Source organism: Poecilia reticulata, linkage group LG19 (genome assembly GCF_000633615.1).
Source record: "Poecilia reticulata strain Guanapo linkage group LG19, Guppy_female_1.0+MT, whole genome shotgun sequence".
Taxonomy (NCBI): Eukaryota; Metazoa; Chordata; class Actinopteri; order Cyprinodontiformes; family Poeciliidae; genus Poecilia; species Poecilia reticulata.
Window position 1 is genome coordinate 27276948 of NC_024349.1, and position 14798 is coordinate 27291745.

General features: G+C 41.2%; 1 protein-coding gene across 10 annotated transcripts in view; it reads left to right on the forward strand.

The window, feature by feature from the left end:
• Window positions 1-10195, forward strand: part of LOC103482112 (rho GTPase-activating protein 23-like) — a 126896-nt gene extending 116701 nt beyond the window's left edge. For 9 of the 10 annotated variants that reach the window (XM_008438047.2, XM_008438050.2, XM_017310859.1 and 6 more), the window contains 11 exons: window positions 1853-1959; window positions 2126-2238; window positions 5490-5642; window positions 5744-5822; window positions 5943-6016; window positions 6107-6196; window positions 6283-6408; window positions 6489-6533; window positions 6616-6709; window positions 8638-8669; window positions 8766-10195. In XM_008438047.2, the coding sequence (XP_008436269.1) occupies window positions 1853-1959; window positions 2126-2238; window positions 5490-5642; window positions 5744-5822; window positions 5943-6016; window positions 6107-6196; window positions 6283-6408; window positions 6489-6533; window positions 6616-6709; window positions 8638-8669; window positions 8766-9596 (1744 nt within the window). In that variant the 3' untranslated portion in view covers window positions 9597-10195. Of the gene's footprint in view, window positions 1-1852; window positions 1960-2125; window positions 2239-5489; window positions 5643-5743; window positions 5823-5942; window positions 6017-6106; window positions 6197-6282; window positions 6409-6488; window positions 6534-6615; window positions 6710-8290; window positions 8316-8637; window positions 8670-8765 lie in introns of all 10 variants that reach the window. The other variant, XM_017310862.1, reaches the window with a different exon arrangement.
• Window positions 10196-14798: the final 4603 nt, after the last annotated feature.

The window sequence follows — 14798 nt, forward strand, 5'->3', positions numbered from 1 at the left end:
TGTGCAGCAGAACACATTTCAGCGATCGCTTGGAGCTGAAATGGAGCACCCATTAACTTGTAGTCTGAATAAGTAAGTAATTTCATTTCTAGAACATGAAATAAATAAAATTGAAATGAAATAAAAAATGCATGTAAACAGAATCGTAAAAAATCAAGATTTGCCTATGGTTCAAAAAGTTGACCTGATGGAGCAAAACGAATGTGATTTTTGGATTCAGCTCATCGAAATACTACTAAGTCAGCTGAAAAAACTTAGACAATTTTTTTTGTGTTGACCAGTGCTATCGTTAACTGCACACATAGAGACGTGTGCAGTTACAGCTTGACTCTACAGTGAGAGTCAAACCCCTCACTGTAGAGCAGAAGAGGACAGTGGCTGATTTTTATACCTTTGCTGAGTTGGAAAAGATCGGGATAAGATACGCTTCACATGTGAATATTGGTCGATCACCAATCTCCAAAAATTAAGGAAATTGGCACCGATAAAAAGGCTCGATTTTGCAATGGTAGTAAAAATATTGTAGAGGTTGTAAAATTGACATTAAAATGTAGTAAATTCAACTCTAGGATTCCTGTATAAATCCTGGGTATGTGCAAAGTTTGAGAATATGATCAGCGGTTTTTGCATAGCAAATTTTGCAATTTTACAGCACCACCTAGTAGTGAATGTTGATGAATACCTGCTAGACATGATCGATATCGTGTTTGTAGTTGGTGATACGAAGGAAACTGAAATATTTACCTTACCAAAGTCATGGCCAAATTAATTTTGCACCTACTTATGTAGCAATGTTTAATTGGGGGAAAAAAAAAATTTCACTGCAATAACTTTTTGTTTCTTTTTTAGCATATTGTTAGGTTTGATTGGGCTCAGAGCTGATCTTAGAGGACGAGATTGGTTTTGGCTAATGCAATGTTCATGGCTATCTGGTGAGAAATAATCCAGACCAAAAACTTTTTCACAGTGATTCAATTGTTGAAGAATCTTTCTAGAAAACTTTGCTCATATCAGCTTTGCTAATGGGACTAAACTACAATCTCCACCATGGGAATAATGGGAGGGTCTCTGGTTATGTTGACACCCCTCCTTGAGGTCAGACAATTCACATGCTGTGGGTCCAACACCCTCCTGTAGGTGTGAGTCCTCATCCCCTGAAAAGAGAAGATGTTCGTCAAGGATGCAAATCGTGCATCAGTAGTCACAAAAGGTATAATTGTAAAAACTCCACTTCTCTCAAAAGAGGTTACTGAGGAGGCTGTGATGTGTGGGACAGCAAGCTGTCCAAAACTTTCTGGATGCATATACACAACTCTCAGTAGACTCTGCTTGTCCAGCTTGTTGATGACGAAACAGATGGCCTCTGTTTGGCATCTTTTGTTTATCTTGGTAAGAAGAAACCTGCATGCAAACGCAGCCCTGTTATCTAACAGAACATGGAAACGACTTGTTGATTTCCTGTTCAAAGTCACTCACTCAGTCATTTCTCATGGTTGTTGGATGATGTGTGTGCCCAGTAACAGTCTAATGGACATGTCATGGTGGAACCAGGATCCCAGCAGAAACCTCATAGTTGGTAGCTCACATAGTAGGTCAGAGCATTTCCATCAGAATTAGTTTTCTTTCATTCAGATAAGGTTAGATAGAGACAAACTGTCTGTGGTGACCCCTAAAGGAAAAAACTGAAAGGAAAAGAAAGCATTTCCTCTTTCATATAAATTTCTAGTTTCAACAGTGAAAATCCCACCAGATGTGTTGCAGGTGGTTCCTTTAGCTAAGTTTCCATAAGAGACATTTCAGATGCCATCACATAAAATGACGCTGTGTGCTTTTGTTTCTGTCCTGTTTGTAGTCTGACAGGCAACAAGCTGGATTCCTCCCCCAGAGCCCATCGCATGGTGCCTGACTTCCTCCTGGCTAAAACAGACAATACTTCAGGAAATCGAACCTCAAGAGCTGGTGGGTGTCGGGTCTCAAAAAGAAAACTAGAGGCAAAGCAGTGGCAGTTAGTAATTACCTGGGTTTTATTCAGTCTAAATACTTTGACAAACTGTTGTAGGCCATGAGCTGTTATCCAGAAAGGAAAAAGAAAAATATTTAATGTAATATTTCTTTGTGTTTTCAGATGACAACAAGGCCCTGTGGGGTATCAACCTCATGAAGAAAACAAAGAAACCAGGCTGTCCGAAAGCCTTTGGGGTGAGACTGGAGGACTGCCAGCCAGCTGTTAACCATAAAGTAAGACAAACAAGCATGCTAGAACAAAAATCAACAGAATATTGTGAGTGAATAGTGTCAGTAGAATTGCAGGCCCAATTCGACTGTGGCTACATGGGCAACTGTGGCTGTGTGGGTAGAGTAGTAGTCTTGTGATCAGAAGGTTGTAGGTTCGATTCCAGCTTTCTCCTGTCACATGTCAATGTGTCCTTTCGTAGGCACTTAACCCCAAATTGCCTACCAATCTGCGTATCGGTGTGTGTTTGTGAATGGGTGAACGTGACTCTAGAGAAAATTGCTTTGAGTGGTCAAAAATGATTGGAAAAAGCGCTATATAAGTTCAGTTCATTTACCATAATTGCCTTTCAGCTTTACAATGGAAAGCTGAAAGGCATTCCGCTGCCTTTCAGCTTTGGAGAATTCCAATAATTTGGAATTATTCACCAAATTACTTTGGAGAATAACTGTATTATTTACTATTGACAGAACTACTGATAGTTTAGGTCAGTGGTCCCCAACCTTTTTATTACCGCAGACCGGTCAAGACTTGGAAAATTTTGCAGCTGACATATCGCGCAACTGAGTCCGGTGGATATCGGAGAGGATATGTGGAAATGTTTATTATTAAATCTATAGATCATTATTATGTTTATTCAGTTAAAAATGTTAACTATGAAAAAACATATTCACCTCCAAATCAATAGTGCAGCAAATAGAGCGGCTGCTCCCGTCGTCTTTTATCCACCGCCTTTACTTTTTGTTACGTCTTTTATTCAAATGAGTGTACAAACTATCACTATTGCTTCTACATCGTCATCCGTGTTTGGTTCTTCTAAATTCCTGCTATGTTGGGGGTTTTACTGGATTATCCTCTGGAATCGGAATATTTGTGACTGGAATCGGTTCGTGTTGCTCCTGCCTTGGACACACGAACCTGTTGGACTTTATCAGCTCTGTGGTCACAGAGGTTTGGAGAATCGGCCGACATTCTTAAATCTTTCCGTTTAAACCAGACTTAAGACTCACAAGCTCTACTCCTCTCCTCTCGACCACTGCCCAAATGCTCTGACTCTGGTCGCTATGGTAACGTTATATATCCCATTGAAATAAGATACAGAAACGTCACAAAAACGAACATCTTACGTTGGTGAAAATTTTAACTCACGATACTGACTAACGGAGCCCTGAGCTTGTTTCTCTGCAACCAGACGGTCCCATCTAGGAGTCCTGGATAAATTCATCCTCCTGTCTCTTCTCTGGGCCTTTTCTCCTTTGTAAAGAAACTTTCCAAAGACATCTGAACTGTTTCTGACTCATTTTGCTGTTTGTGGCTCAATGTTGGCGCGCAAGTAACCAGACTTCCAATGATTCACTTCCTGCTAAAGAGTCCCCTGGTGGTTGAAGAAAAATACGCATATAAACGGCTTGTAGTCTAAACGAACATTTTACTTTTGTGAAATCTTTAACTCACAATACTCACTAACGGAGCCCTGAGCTTGTTTCTCTGCCATGAGACGGTTCCATCTGGGAGTGATGAGAGACAATAACACCTGAAGTGTTGCTTATATCCACAGCCTGCTTGGTTTCTACGTGGCGAAGCAGCTTGAAGCTTCATTGCCTCATTAGCAGCTGGTCGCCGCATGTTACGCAGAGCGGCTTGTAATATGGGAGTCAATTACCGATCTGGGATAAATCCATTAAATCCATTAAAACTTAAAACTATTAAAGTAGTTACTTACTGAAGGTCAGTGATGGTGAAGCAATTACTGTAAAATCAGCATGTCACATTAGTTAATGTGACATCCTGGTATTTTCAATAGCTGGTATTGGTAGCTGGTATAACAATACCAGCTACTGAAAATAATCTGTGAAATCACTGTTTAACAAGAGAGCAACAGGAAGAAAAATTCTTTAATATGTGGAGGGGACATTAATGTTGGTTAAGACCCAAAGTATAAACTAATACAAAGATAATTGATACGCCTTCCAAAATTTATTAGAGAATGACAAATGCATGGATTTATATAAAAAAATGGATTTTATTTAGTATTCTGCAAGTCATAAAATAGACTATTTCACTCTAAACATACAAGATAACTAGAATACAGGAATGCAGCATTGGAACAGCAATGTAGAGCTGTGCAATCAGATGAAAGACAGACTCTCTATGCCAGTGTTTCTCGCACTTTTTCAGGTTGAGGACAACTTGCCCCATTTAGTAAACACTCAAGCACTTTGAATTGCCTTGTTGCTGAAAATGTGCTATATAAATAAAATTACCCTAATCTTACCTTACCTTACTTGCAGACAACCTAATTTGAAATTAACCCTGCAATAACACATCATCTTAATATATACTATCTGAAATTAAAATATTAATCTGTTAACTCATTTTTTTTGTTCCTCCTAATGTGAAGGGTATGTCTGTTTTATAAATAAAAAATAAAAACAATAAAAACAAGAATAAGTACTCGAGGTGTAGAATCTGAGTTATTTACAGATTCTGAATATGTGGATTGTAAGCTTTCCAATTATATAAAATATATGGACATCAAAAAAGTTATTTACTACAAGTGTGTGCACTAACATTTTAGGGCTATTTGAAATTTAGAATATGAGTTGCTTTAGCAAATCGAACATTTTCTTTTATCCAGTAGATAGTCCAACATAATTTTATTTTAGGTGTTATGATGCAGTTAGTCAGAGTTAGGCGCAGCATTTTTCACAGCCTCGTATCGCATTCAGCATGGCCGCAAACATAGATCTGGGTGAATGCAACATAGTAGTGTTCAAAAACAAAAGTCCTGCAACGCACCCTGATAAACTTTCTACCAGTATCTTTAGGTTTTCTTTCCTCAGTCTCAATTCATTTATCCATTATTTTTAAACACAATTCTTTCAGACTAACTGTAGCGTTCCACATTGAGCTCATGTCTCAGCAAATAAACGGTTGTTTACATGTAGTACTTGGCAGACCCTGACACATATCATGATGGAAAGTTTTCTTTAACATAAGCTTCACTAAATAATCAAATATCAACTTGGGAATGACAACAACTTCACAAAAGTGGAGAGTGATGCATCTCAGAAGCTTATTTACATTTGCTTTTTCTTACTGAAGGAAAAAGCCATTTACAATAACTTCATTCAGACAGGCAGTCATAGAGACTTGGGAACAGTGAAAGATAAAAAGATGATTTTTAAGATCATTTAAGGGATACACTTGAAAGTGGTTGTGGTTCCAAGAAGTAGAGAGTTTTTCCTGTCCACAGTTTGTCCCTCTGATTGTTGAGATATGCTGCGGTGTGGTGGAGTCCTCTGGTCTGGAGTACACCGGGATCTACCGAGTGCCTGGGAACAATGCCATGGTGTCAAGTCTGCAGGAACACCTCAACAAGGGCCTGGACATCAACACTGCTGAAGAGGTTTGGAGAGCTCTCATTTTCTCAGACTTTTGATGGGACATGCTGCCTTTAGGGTCACAGATTTGATTTGGATAATTCTGCCTCCTTTCGTCTCTCTGTAGAGATGGCAAGATCTGAATGTCATCAGCAGCCTGCTTAAATCATTCTTCAGAAAACTGCCGGAGCCTCTGTTCACTGACGGTGAGCCTGAGCATCCCCCCCCTCATTCTTCACTCTGCAGATACATATACAGATAGCATGAAAGCAGCTGATGTCACCAAGTTTTTCACCTTTAAGAAGATTGCTGTTTTTTGTACACAGACAAATATAACAGCTTCATTGATGCCAACCGGATAGAAGATGCTGATGACAGACTGAAGACCATGAAAAAACTGGTGCGCTCTCAAGATATGGACATCTTTCCTTATAAAATCTGCTGTGGTAAAACCTGATATTCCTAACATTCATCCCTCGGCTTGTTTCAGATCCATGACCTCCCAGATTATTATTACCATACCCTTAATTTCCTGGTGAGTCACTTGAAGATGGTGGCAAACTACTCTGAGAAGAACAAGGTGAGCTTAGTGCACCCTGACATCGACTGAGTGTTTCCACTCAAACCCAGAATTTTGTCACTGATGGAGCTCTGGCCTTATATCAGATGGAGCCAAGAAACCTGGCTCTGGTGTTTGGTCCCACTCTGGTGAGAACGTCAGAGGACAATATGACTGACATGGTCACCCACATGCCTGACCGTTATAAAATAGTGGAGACACTCATCCTTCATGTAAGAGTGACCTTCTACAACCTCAGAACCTCCAGCAGAACCTTGACCTGCATTAACATTGTGCTGCTCTGATTTTACAGCATGACTGGTTCTTCTGTGATGGTGAGCTGGAACTGAACAATACGGTGAGTTTGCCCCTCCTGCTTGAAAATTCATAACAGGATGTATCCAGGTTTACATTTACTTTGGGGATGTGTGTGTTTGTAGGCCCCTGAGGGTAAGCAGGACATTCAACCTGTCCCTAACATCGATCACCTGCTGTCAAACATTGGCAGGCCGGGCATGCCTGGGGATGCTTCAGGTGAGGAGGACCAAGCAATCCAAGCTTCCTGTGCTTCATTTACAGCTTGTTTTCAGTTCACATTAGAAGCGGACAGACCATCTAATCTCAAACGGTCAAATACAGAGAGCGCTGAGACTTTAGAAGAAGCTTCCTTACAGGATTGCTTCATAAAGCAGGCATACCTGGTACCACACTGCAAAGACACTAAATATTTGCAGATTTAGTGTCTACTTTCTAGTACAAGATTCTCTGCACACTTAAAATATGACTACCTTACAAGGATTTTTTTCAGCAAGACATAATCTGTTTTAACTCAATAATTTCTTTATGTTGATGAAAATGTACTAGTTCCACTGGCAGATTTTTTTCACAGTAACCTTGTGAAGACCCCCTGATTACACCCTGGGTTCCAACCAGTCTATCACTCGGGAAACAAATCTTAATGAGTGTGTTCCCTAACCATTTGATTAGAATATGGAGAACTTTGCTTTAAAAAAAACTGTTTAAAAAACTGTGTATTACATTATTGAAAATGTTTGTCAGTAGATTATGTATTTCGTATTTCATTTATATGTGTTGCCTAACTTACTTGGAAATGTCTGATCTGGTTTTGTTGTGGAGTTGGAGCTCTGTAAAACGTGAAGAGTTATCCACCTGAATGAAGCTTTGGAGCAGCTCATGGAAATATGAAGCAGGACTGACCTCACATGACTACATGGTTTTGCTCAGGCTGGACTTGCAGAGGCACCACATGCTTGTTTCTTCCAACAGCGTCTCCACATGCACCTAACCAGCTATACAGTCTGCCACACCCAGGCCTGGTAGCAGGAGAACCTGGACCATCTGTCTGACTGCTGTGTTCCTTCAGAATATCACAGAAAAGTCCAGAAAAGGAGGAAGGGGGTGGGGGGAGTTTAGTCACAGCAGAACCAGCTTCAGGGGGAGTGTGATCAGCTCACAGGGGTTAGCTCCAGATCCAGCATGCTCAGGTTGCACAACGTTCCCCTTCATGTTGCTTCTATTGATGAGGCGACAGAGTGCTGATCAGGATCCTTCCCAATGGAAGGCCCAAACTGATGGTGGAGACCAAGAAACCTCCATATGTCTGGGAATATCTGGTTCAACAAGATATAATAATGGAACATAGCAGAAGCAGCATTGTGGCGTGAGCACAGTGGGTAGGACCTTAGTGGGGTGTAAGGAACATGGCGGGATCACAAGAGAACCACCTTGCAGTGTCATCATTCCCCTCACTCAAGAGCTGTTCCACATTTCTCCCAATCCAGCCACGTTCATAGGTCATGGAGATGGGCTTGCCATTGGTCTAAAGAGGGATCTTAATCCCTCTTTAGACCAAAGTAAGTAATCAATTAGCACTGTCTATAAGCTGAACTTAGAGGAGCATATAGAGCACCCCAAAATCTGAATAAAATAAGCGCCCCCTGCAGTCTGGTTGATGTGCCAGCATAGTTCAGGGTCTTCATGTCTGCTCAGATGACCAGTGAAAGTTTAAGGCTCCCAGATCTACTGCTAAAGTCAATCAACATCCAGCATTTCAAACTTTCTCTCTCCTGAACCTTCTGCTCTCCTTTGCTCTAGCTCAGACCCTGGATCGCCCTCTTCGGTAGGACCAGGTCTTCAGACTACAGCGTGTGTGTGTGTGTGTGTGTGTGTGTGTGTGTGTGTGTGTGTGTGTGTGTGTGTGTGTGTGTGTGTGTGTGCAGTGCCCCTCTGTCATCATCTTGTTTTTTTCTGCCATCATTTCTGTCTTTCTGTTGGACAACTCAAACCATTGTGTCGATAACCTCCAGGTGACTCATTAATAAAGATAAATAATCAGACACTAAGAGTTTTCCTGAAAGTTGGGTTGTTGACAATGGTTGGTTATAATTTTAAATCACTTTGCAAAACTTGGTTCTAACACACATCTTCCTTTCTTTGGGTAGATTCCACCACCAGTGATTCAATTAAACTGAAGGTAAGCAGAAGGATTCTACTGTGATATTCATTTTTTTAATCTTCTGTAAATGAGGATGAAATGCCTGATTTCTAGACTGGGGATTCATCTTTTCAGATTTCTTCCACTTCCAAGAAAGATCTGAATGCCAGAGACTTCCTTCCCAAGTCCATCATCTCTGCTGTGACCCGCAAACGTAAAAAATGCCTCAGCACTCATCTAGCAGTCAGCAGCGGTGATGAGGACTCTGAGCATGAAATGGCCAAGAACACAAGCTACAGAGAGAGAGATGAAGGGGGAGATGGAAGGGGACCGCATGAACCTTTCCAGGGGGAACACACCTGCTGCAAAAAAGAAAAGAGACATGGAGTGAAACATGTACAGACATCTGAAGAGGGAAAAAGAGAAGAAGAAGAAAAAACAACTGTGATGAAGGGAGCAGATGGAGGGCAAGGTTCTTTCCTCTGTTCTCATCAGAGTCACGGCAAATACCCAAAACCTCCAGCAGCAACAAGCCCACCATCACATACCAAGATTCCGAGCGACGCCAAAGAACGTCCTAATGTTCCATTCTGGATCTCCCCCAGCTGCCCTCTCCCTCTGCAGACCTCCAGTTGCCTTAGAGAGTGGAGTCAGGCAGCCAGTACAGGCAGGCCTGCTAGGACCAGGGCCACCTCCATTAACCTGGAGCTGGGCCGGGGCCAGGAGATTGGCAGAGGTCAGAGATCAGATGGGGTAGAGGTGATCAGAGCTGGGGAAGTGCTAGCAGCTCAGTGTGGATTTCTTCAGCAGAGATCCGTCACAGGAGGTTCAGCTCAACATCCCCTTCCTGTCTTTTCTTCTACTTCAGGATGGACTGATCAGCGATCCTCCTCTGTGGTGTTAAGGTCAACTCCAGATTCTCAAGCCAGGAGGAGAGCATGGCGTCGCCACACTGTGGTCATTTAAGCCAACTTTTAATTCTACTAAAACAGAAAAGTTTACTCGCCAACATCTGCCCAATTGTTTCTCTCAAACCGTGATGGTGTGCCTCTTTACACATCCAGATCTCATGCCTCAAAACTCAGACTTTTATCAACTGTTAAAATGTTGTAAATATAACCTAATGACAGAATATCGTAATTTATTTAATAAACAAAATGCTAAAAATATGTTTTAAAAACGACTTACTGAAACTGGCCTACTGATCACATGCAGTAATTGTTCGTCAGTGCAGTGAGCAGTTTTCTACAGCCGGAGGTTGATAGGCTGTTACTCCCCATCACAGCGCTCCTTACCATCAGGAGAGAACAGAGGCCAAGCAGAACCACAGCCAAATCCCCCAACTCTGACCCACCAGGTGGTTTTCCAAGATTTGGCCTTCCAGCCCTCAGCTGTAGTTTATTAATAATTAGATGGATCTAACCCAAACGTTTCTGCCAAGACAACTCCATCTCTGTACCCTTCTTTATGTCCTATGATTGTGCAGAAGTCTGTTTTGTATTGTCTAAATATTTCCTAACCTTTGTATATAAAACATATAATTTATTAAATTGTTTTGGACATGATTTGGTCTGTTGCTGTTTAGATTGGAACTGAGAAGCAAGAGTAAAATGAAGACTGTAATGTGTTTAAGATTAGTTGTTGCACAGGTTTCAGTTTGAGCTTTTTTTCTTGGGTTATAGTGCATGTTGGGTTTGTAATGAAATTATTTGCAGTCCTGAGCAGTATAAACCTAAGCGCCAACGACGCCAAAGGCAGCGGTGGTGCAATTCACAGGACCTACTGTGTCCAGCCTCTGAAAATGAACGGCTCACCCATCATTAAGTCCCAAGGGCGTTTTAGTCCCGAGTTGCGCTGTCCACACATGGGTCGCTTTTCTTCTCTGGCCTAAGGACCAAGCTGGATTGTACTCGAGAACCAAGGCCTGAACTGAACTCAACTATGTAGAAAAAACAAGGTTCTGAGAACAACGTATGATGTCTCCTTATCCTTTTGTGTGACACATCTTGTTCATACAGAAGCAGTCGGGCCAGAAAAGTGTTTGCCGTGTCCCCAACAAATCCGATCTTGCAGATTTGACACGTGACTAAATGAACACAATTCCATGTTTGCAGATTCCCGCTAGTCGGGACGCAATAAAGAACTTGTGTGGAATAATTAATTAGCCACTTCTGGTGTTTAAAAAAATCTATGCATGTCCAATTGTGCTAGGCTTTCTTTGAGATCCAACTTTTGCATGAACAAGATGGTCACACAAGTTCTTGTTCCTCCTGAAAGGAGCTATGATCTTCCTGTTCGTCAGTATCGGTAAAAGGTTTAAGAACTGTGTTTGCAGGGGAGTAAGTGGTGATAAAAGCAAGTGTCACTGCCTGGTCTCCTGGTTTGGATTCAGAAAAGGACTTCAAGCATCTCTTTAAGAAGGACCTCTTGTACACCCTACTGGACAAAGCCATGAACAGCACCCTAACTGCTTCATAAAAATCTGATTCTTGTGTGCAAATTCTTTTAAACTGCAATAATTGTGATTTGACTAATCCAACAAACACGTGCTTTGGATGAAAACTTGATTTAAACAATGTGTGAGTATCAGTAGGTTTAAAGTAAACTTTGATGTCCAATTGGCCTGTGTTGTTAAAATCGGAACCTTTAAAGATTGCCATGTCCAAGAAATCCACTGCAGTAAGCAGGGGTGATGCCAGGAATCGTGGACCTCTTCACAAAAAATTTGTTTGGGTCCCCCTGCCCACTTTATTAAGTGGAGTTACTCATTAAAACTTGCTTTTATTTAGAACCTAAGGTTTTTGTAATGGTGTAGCAGCAATTAGATTAATCAAACTCGTATCTAAGCAACATTTGAATCTTAGTTTGACTTCTATGGGTCTCAACAGGTTGTTCACTGAGAAAAACACTTGTTATTCATTGCTACTTAATAGTAATTTTTGGTGGTGCATCTTGAACATACAAAAATAAAATTAAACTATATTTTACGATGCATTTTAAGGTAAGGTAATATTTATATAGCATATTTTCAGCAACAAGGCAATTCAAAGTGCTTTACCTGAGTAAAGCACTTTCTCATGTCTCTCTGATACATCTCAGAAATACAAACAAAATGAACCAAAGGAAAGAAAACTAATCTAATGTTCTAAAGTATGTAAACTAGGTGCTCCTGTTCAGGGTTGCTAAGTATCTAATTCCATTTCTAAATAGTGAGTACTCTACAGTTTCTGATAAAATAAGCTAAAGAGTGACTGATCTAATTCTTTTTCTGGGTTAAAGTGAGTACTCCACATTTAGAAGTTCTAAATTCTTTTCTGGGTTAAAAGTAATATACACTAAGCAGTGACTGTTCCTGTTAAGTATTTCTGGATTCTAAGTTCGACTCCACTGTTTCTAACAAAAAAGAGGAATAACACATTAGGCCAGATGGAAACATTCAGACAAAACAATGGGCAAAACAAAGACATGAGTGAAGACGGTGACATCAAAGGGCCATGAAATTATGTTGCTGACGCTTCTGGCAAAATTTGATGGAGGGTTTATCAAGGAATGATGTCCTCGGGAGAGTTCAGGTCCACAGCTCCATGAATACAGGAAGGGATGAGGAGGGAAGAGCGTTGTGTTTACATATCTACAAGGAGATTGGAAATATGCAGCTCTTCCAAGACCATACGGGAAAAGCCAATTCAGAAACAGAATGTCTTTGGTTGGGAAGATTATAAATTTCAATCTTCCATAAAGTCTCCCCAATACATCTCAGTACCCAATTATACAAATTAGTTTGGTCGTTCCACTGAACTGAAACTAGCAACTTCTTCCAAGATCAATTCCATTCTGTAAGTGAGTTTTAGAGTCCTCGTCTCTCTCCACACCAACAGTCTGAGTGTTTGCTAGTTTGGCCAAGTCTCACAAATTTGTCAATAATCCGGGAATCCACAAGCTCCAACAGCAGAAATCCTGTTATCATGAATAAATCCAGGGTAAATCCCTCTGGGTGTGTCCCCACAGGACAAGAGGGCTTTCCTGTGCCCAGAATTCTCGTAAAAAATGTGATCAATAGCAATGAGAGATGGGTTTACCAGATCCATAATTTGTAGATTTGGATGATGGGCAAAGAAAGACTCCAAAAATATAGAAAAAGACAGGACAAAAACCTAGCAAGCAGGGCAGGCATGGGCAGGGAGGGAGCAGAGGAAAAAAGCGTCTGCCTTCATCGAGAGCAAGAAAGAAAACTGTAACTTTGCCGACCCCCCCAAAATTGCTCTTGAAAAATATCCCTGTTTATGCTCCCCCCAATAATGAGATGGGATTTTTGCCCTTGGGCATATTCAACATTGATTTTGCCCGATTAATGCAGCATGGGGTTTTCCCTGACTGGGAGCGAGAACGCAGCCTGTTGAATGTGACAGGTAGCCAAACAGAATGCGCAGTGATGCAAGAACGCCATGTCAACTGTACCCCAAACAGTTGACATGGCGCAACTGAGAGTTCAGTGGACAACAGAGATGATATGTGGAAATGTTTATTATTATATGTAAAGGTCGTTATTATATACCGTATTTTCCGCACTATAAGGTGCACCTATAAACAAACCTTCAATTTCTTCTAAAGCCGACAGTGCGCCTTATATATGGACCAATATTGAGCCACAACAGGTCAAGCAACTACGGTAAGCAGCCGCCGACTTCCTTTTCCCCCGTAGAAGAAGAAGCGCGCAGTGCATGCTGGGATAGTTGTCAGAACGCTGGTTTGTAATCTTTTAATGAAGTTTGACTGACCTATCTACCTACCGACCGTCTAGAATCAGGTCGTCTGCAGGTCATTTAGCACCACATTCTCCACGAACATGCTGTGAGCGAACGGAGAACGCCCATGCCCCAGCCCAATCGCGGAAGACTCTCCGCGCCAACTGGAGTCTGACTGTTTTGTTGACATTCCCTTTAGTTCAGTTCCATCTAGTGGATGCATAACGTAACTCCAACCTCTACAGTAGAGGCTGGAGTAGCGTCTATTCTATGCGCCTTATAAGGCGGTGTGCCTTATATATGAAAAAAGTTTTAAAATAGGCCATTCATTGAAGGTGCGCCTTATAATGCGGAAAATGCGGTATGTTTATTATATGCGGTTATGTTTATTCAGTTAAAAACGTTAACTATGAAAAAACATAACTCACCTCCAAATCATAGTGCAGCCTTTTATTCAACGCCTTTTCTTTTTGTTACGTTTTTTATCGCTCCTGCGTGTCAGAACTTACCTGTCTGCCCTCCCCATCAAACTTAGTTTCTCTGGACCCTGGATTAGAACCACAAACCAACTAGAAAACAAGGACCCTGGAACCCGAAAGACCTTTTCCTCTCAAAGCTTAAAACTTCACTAACTCAAGTAAGGTTTTTCTGCTGCACTTTTCCGGTTTGTTTTTCCCACGTCATTGAACGCACCACTAACCTCTCGTTCTCTTCAGTCTGACGACCCGGTCACTCCCTCAGGTCATTCAATTTATACTTTTTTGTTTTCTGCTTGTAAATAAACCATTATCATTTTATCGGCTCACCTGGTGTATTCTGTATGTCGGTGAGAAAATTGGAACCCAACATGACACCATTCTGAAGCGCCTTTTAGAGCAACTCATTTTGCTGTGTTTTTAATGGTGCGCACCACACCCTCTTGCGGATAATAGAGGCTGTGACTGCGCGAAAAAGATATCAGGGACTTCACCACACGGTTCCTCGTCAAGAACTTGAAGTCTGGTCTGGTACGGTCTAGTTGCAATGTCTGGGATTTGGAATTGCAATTTAAAAACTCCCCCCTTGAGGAGTGTGATTAGTTAAATGTGAATGAGGCATTTTATGCCCATCCCCTTACAGGGTGTTGTGTGTTCCACTCCACCCCACTCTGCTATTTTTGTAGTTTGATGCCAGCAATACAGTTGTCTGCCAACAGAGAAACTTTTTATTCCCAAGTTTATTAAAGTTGTCAACAACAGAAGATTTGGATAACACTTTATTTGAAGAGGGGTGAATAAGACTGTCATGACACTTTCATAAATATGACATAACACCGGTCATGAACATGAATAAGCCTTCATGAATATTTATGACTGTTGTCATAAAGCGTCATTCGGTAAATTATGACACTTTTAATACAAAGTCAACATTATTCAAAATGTCT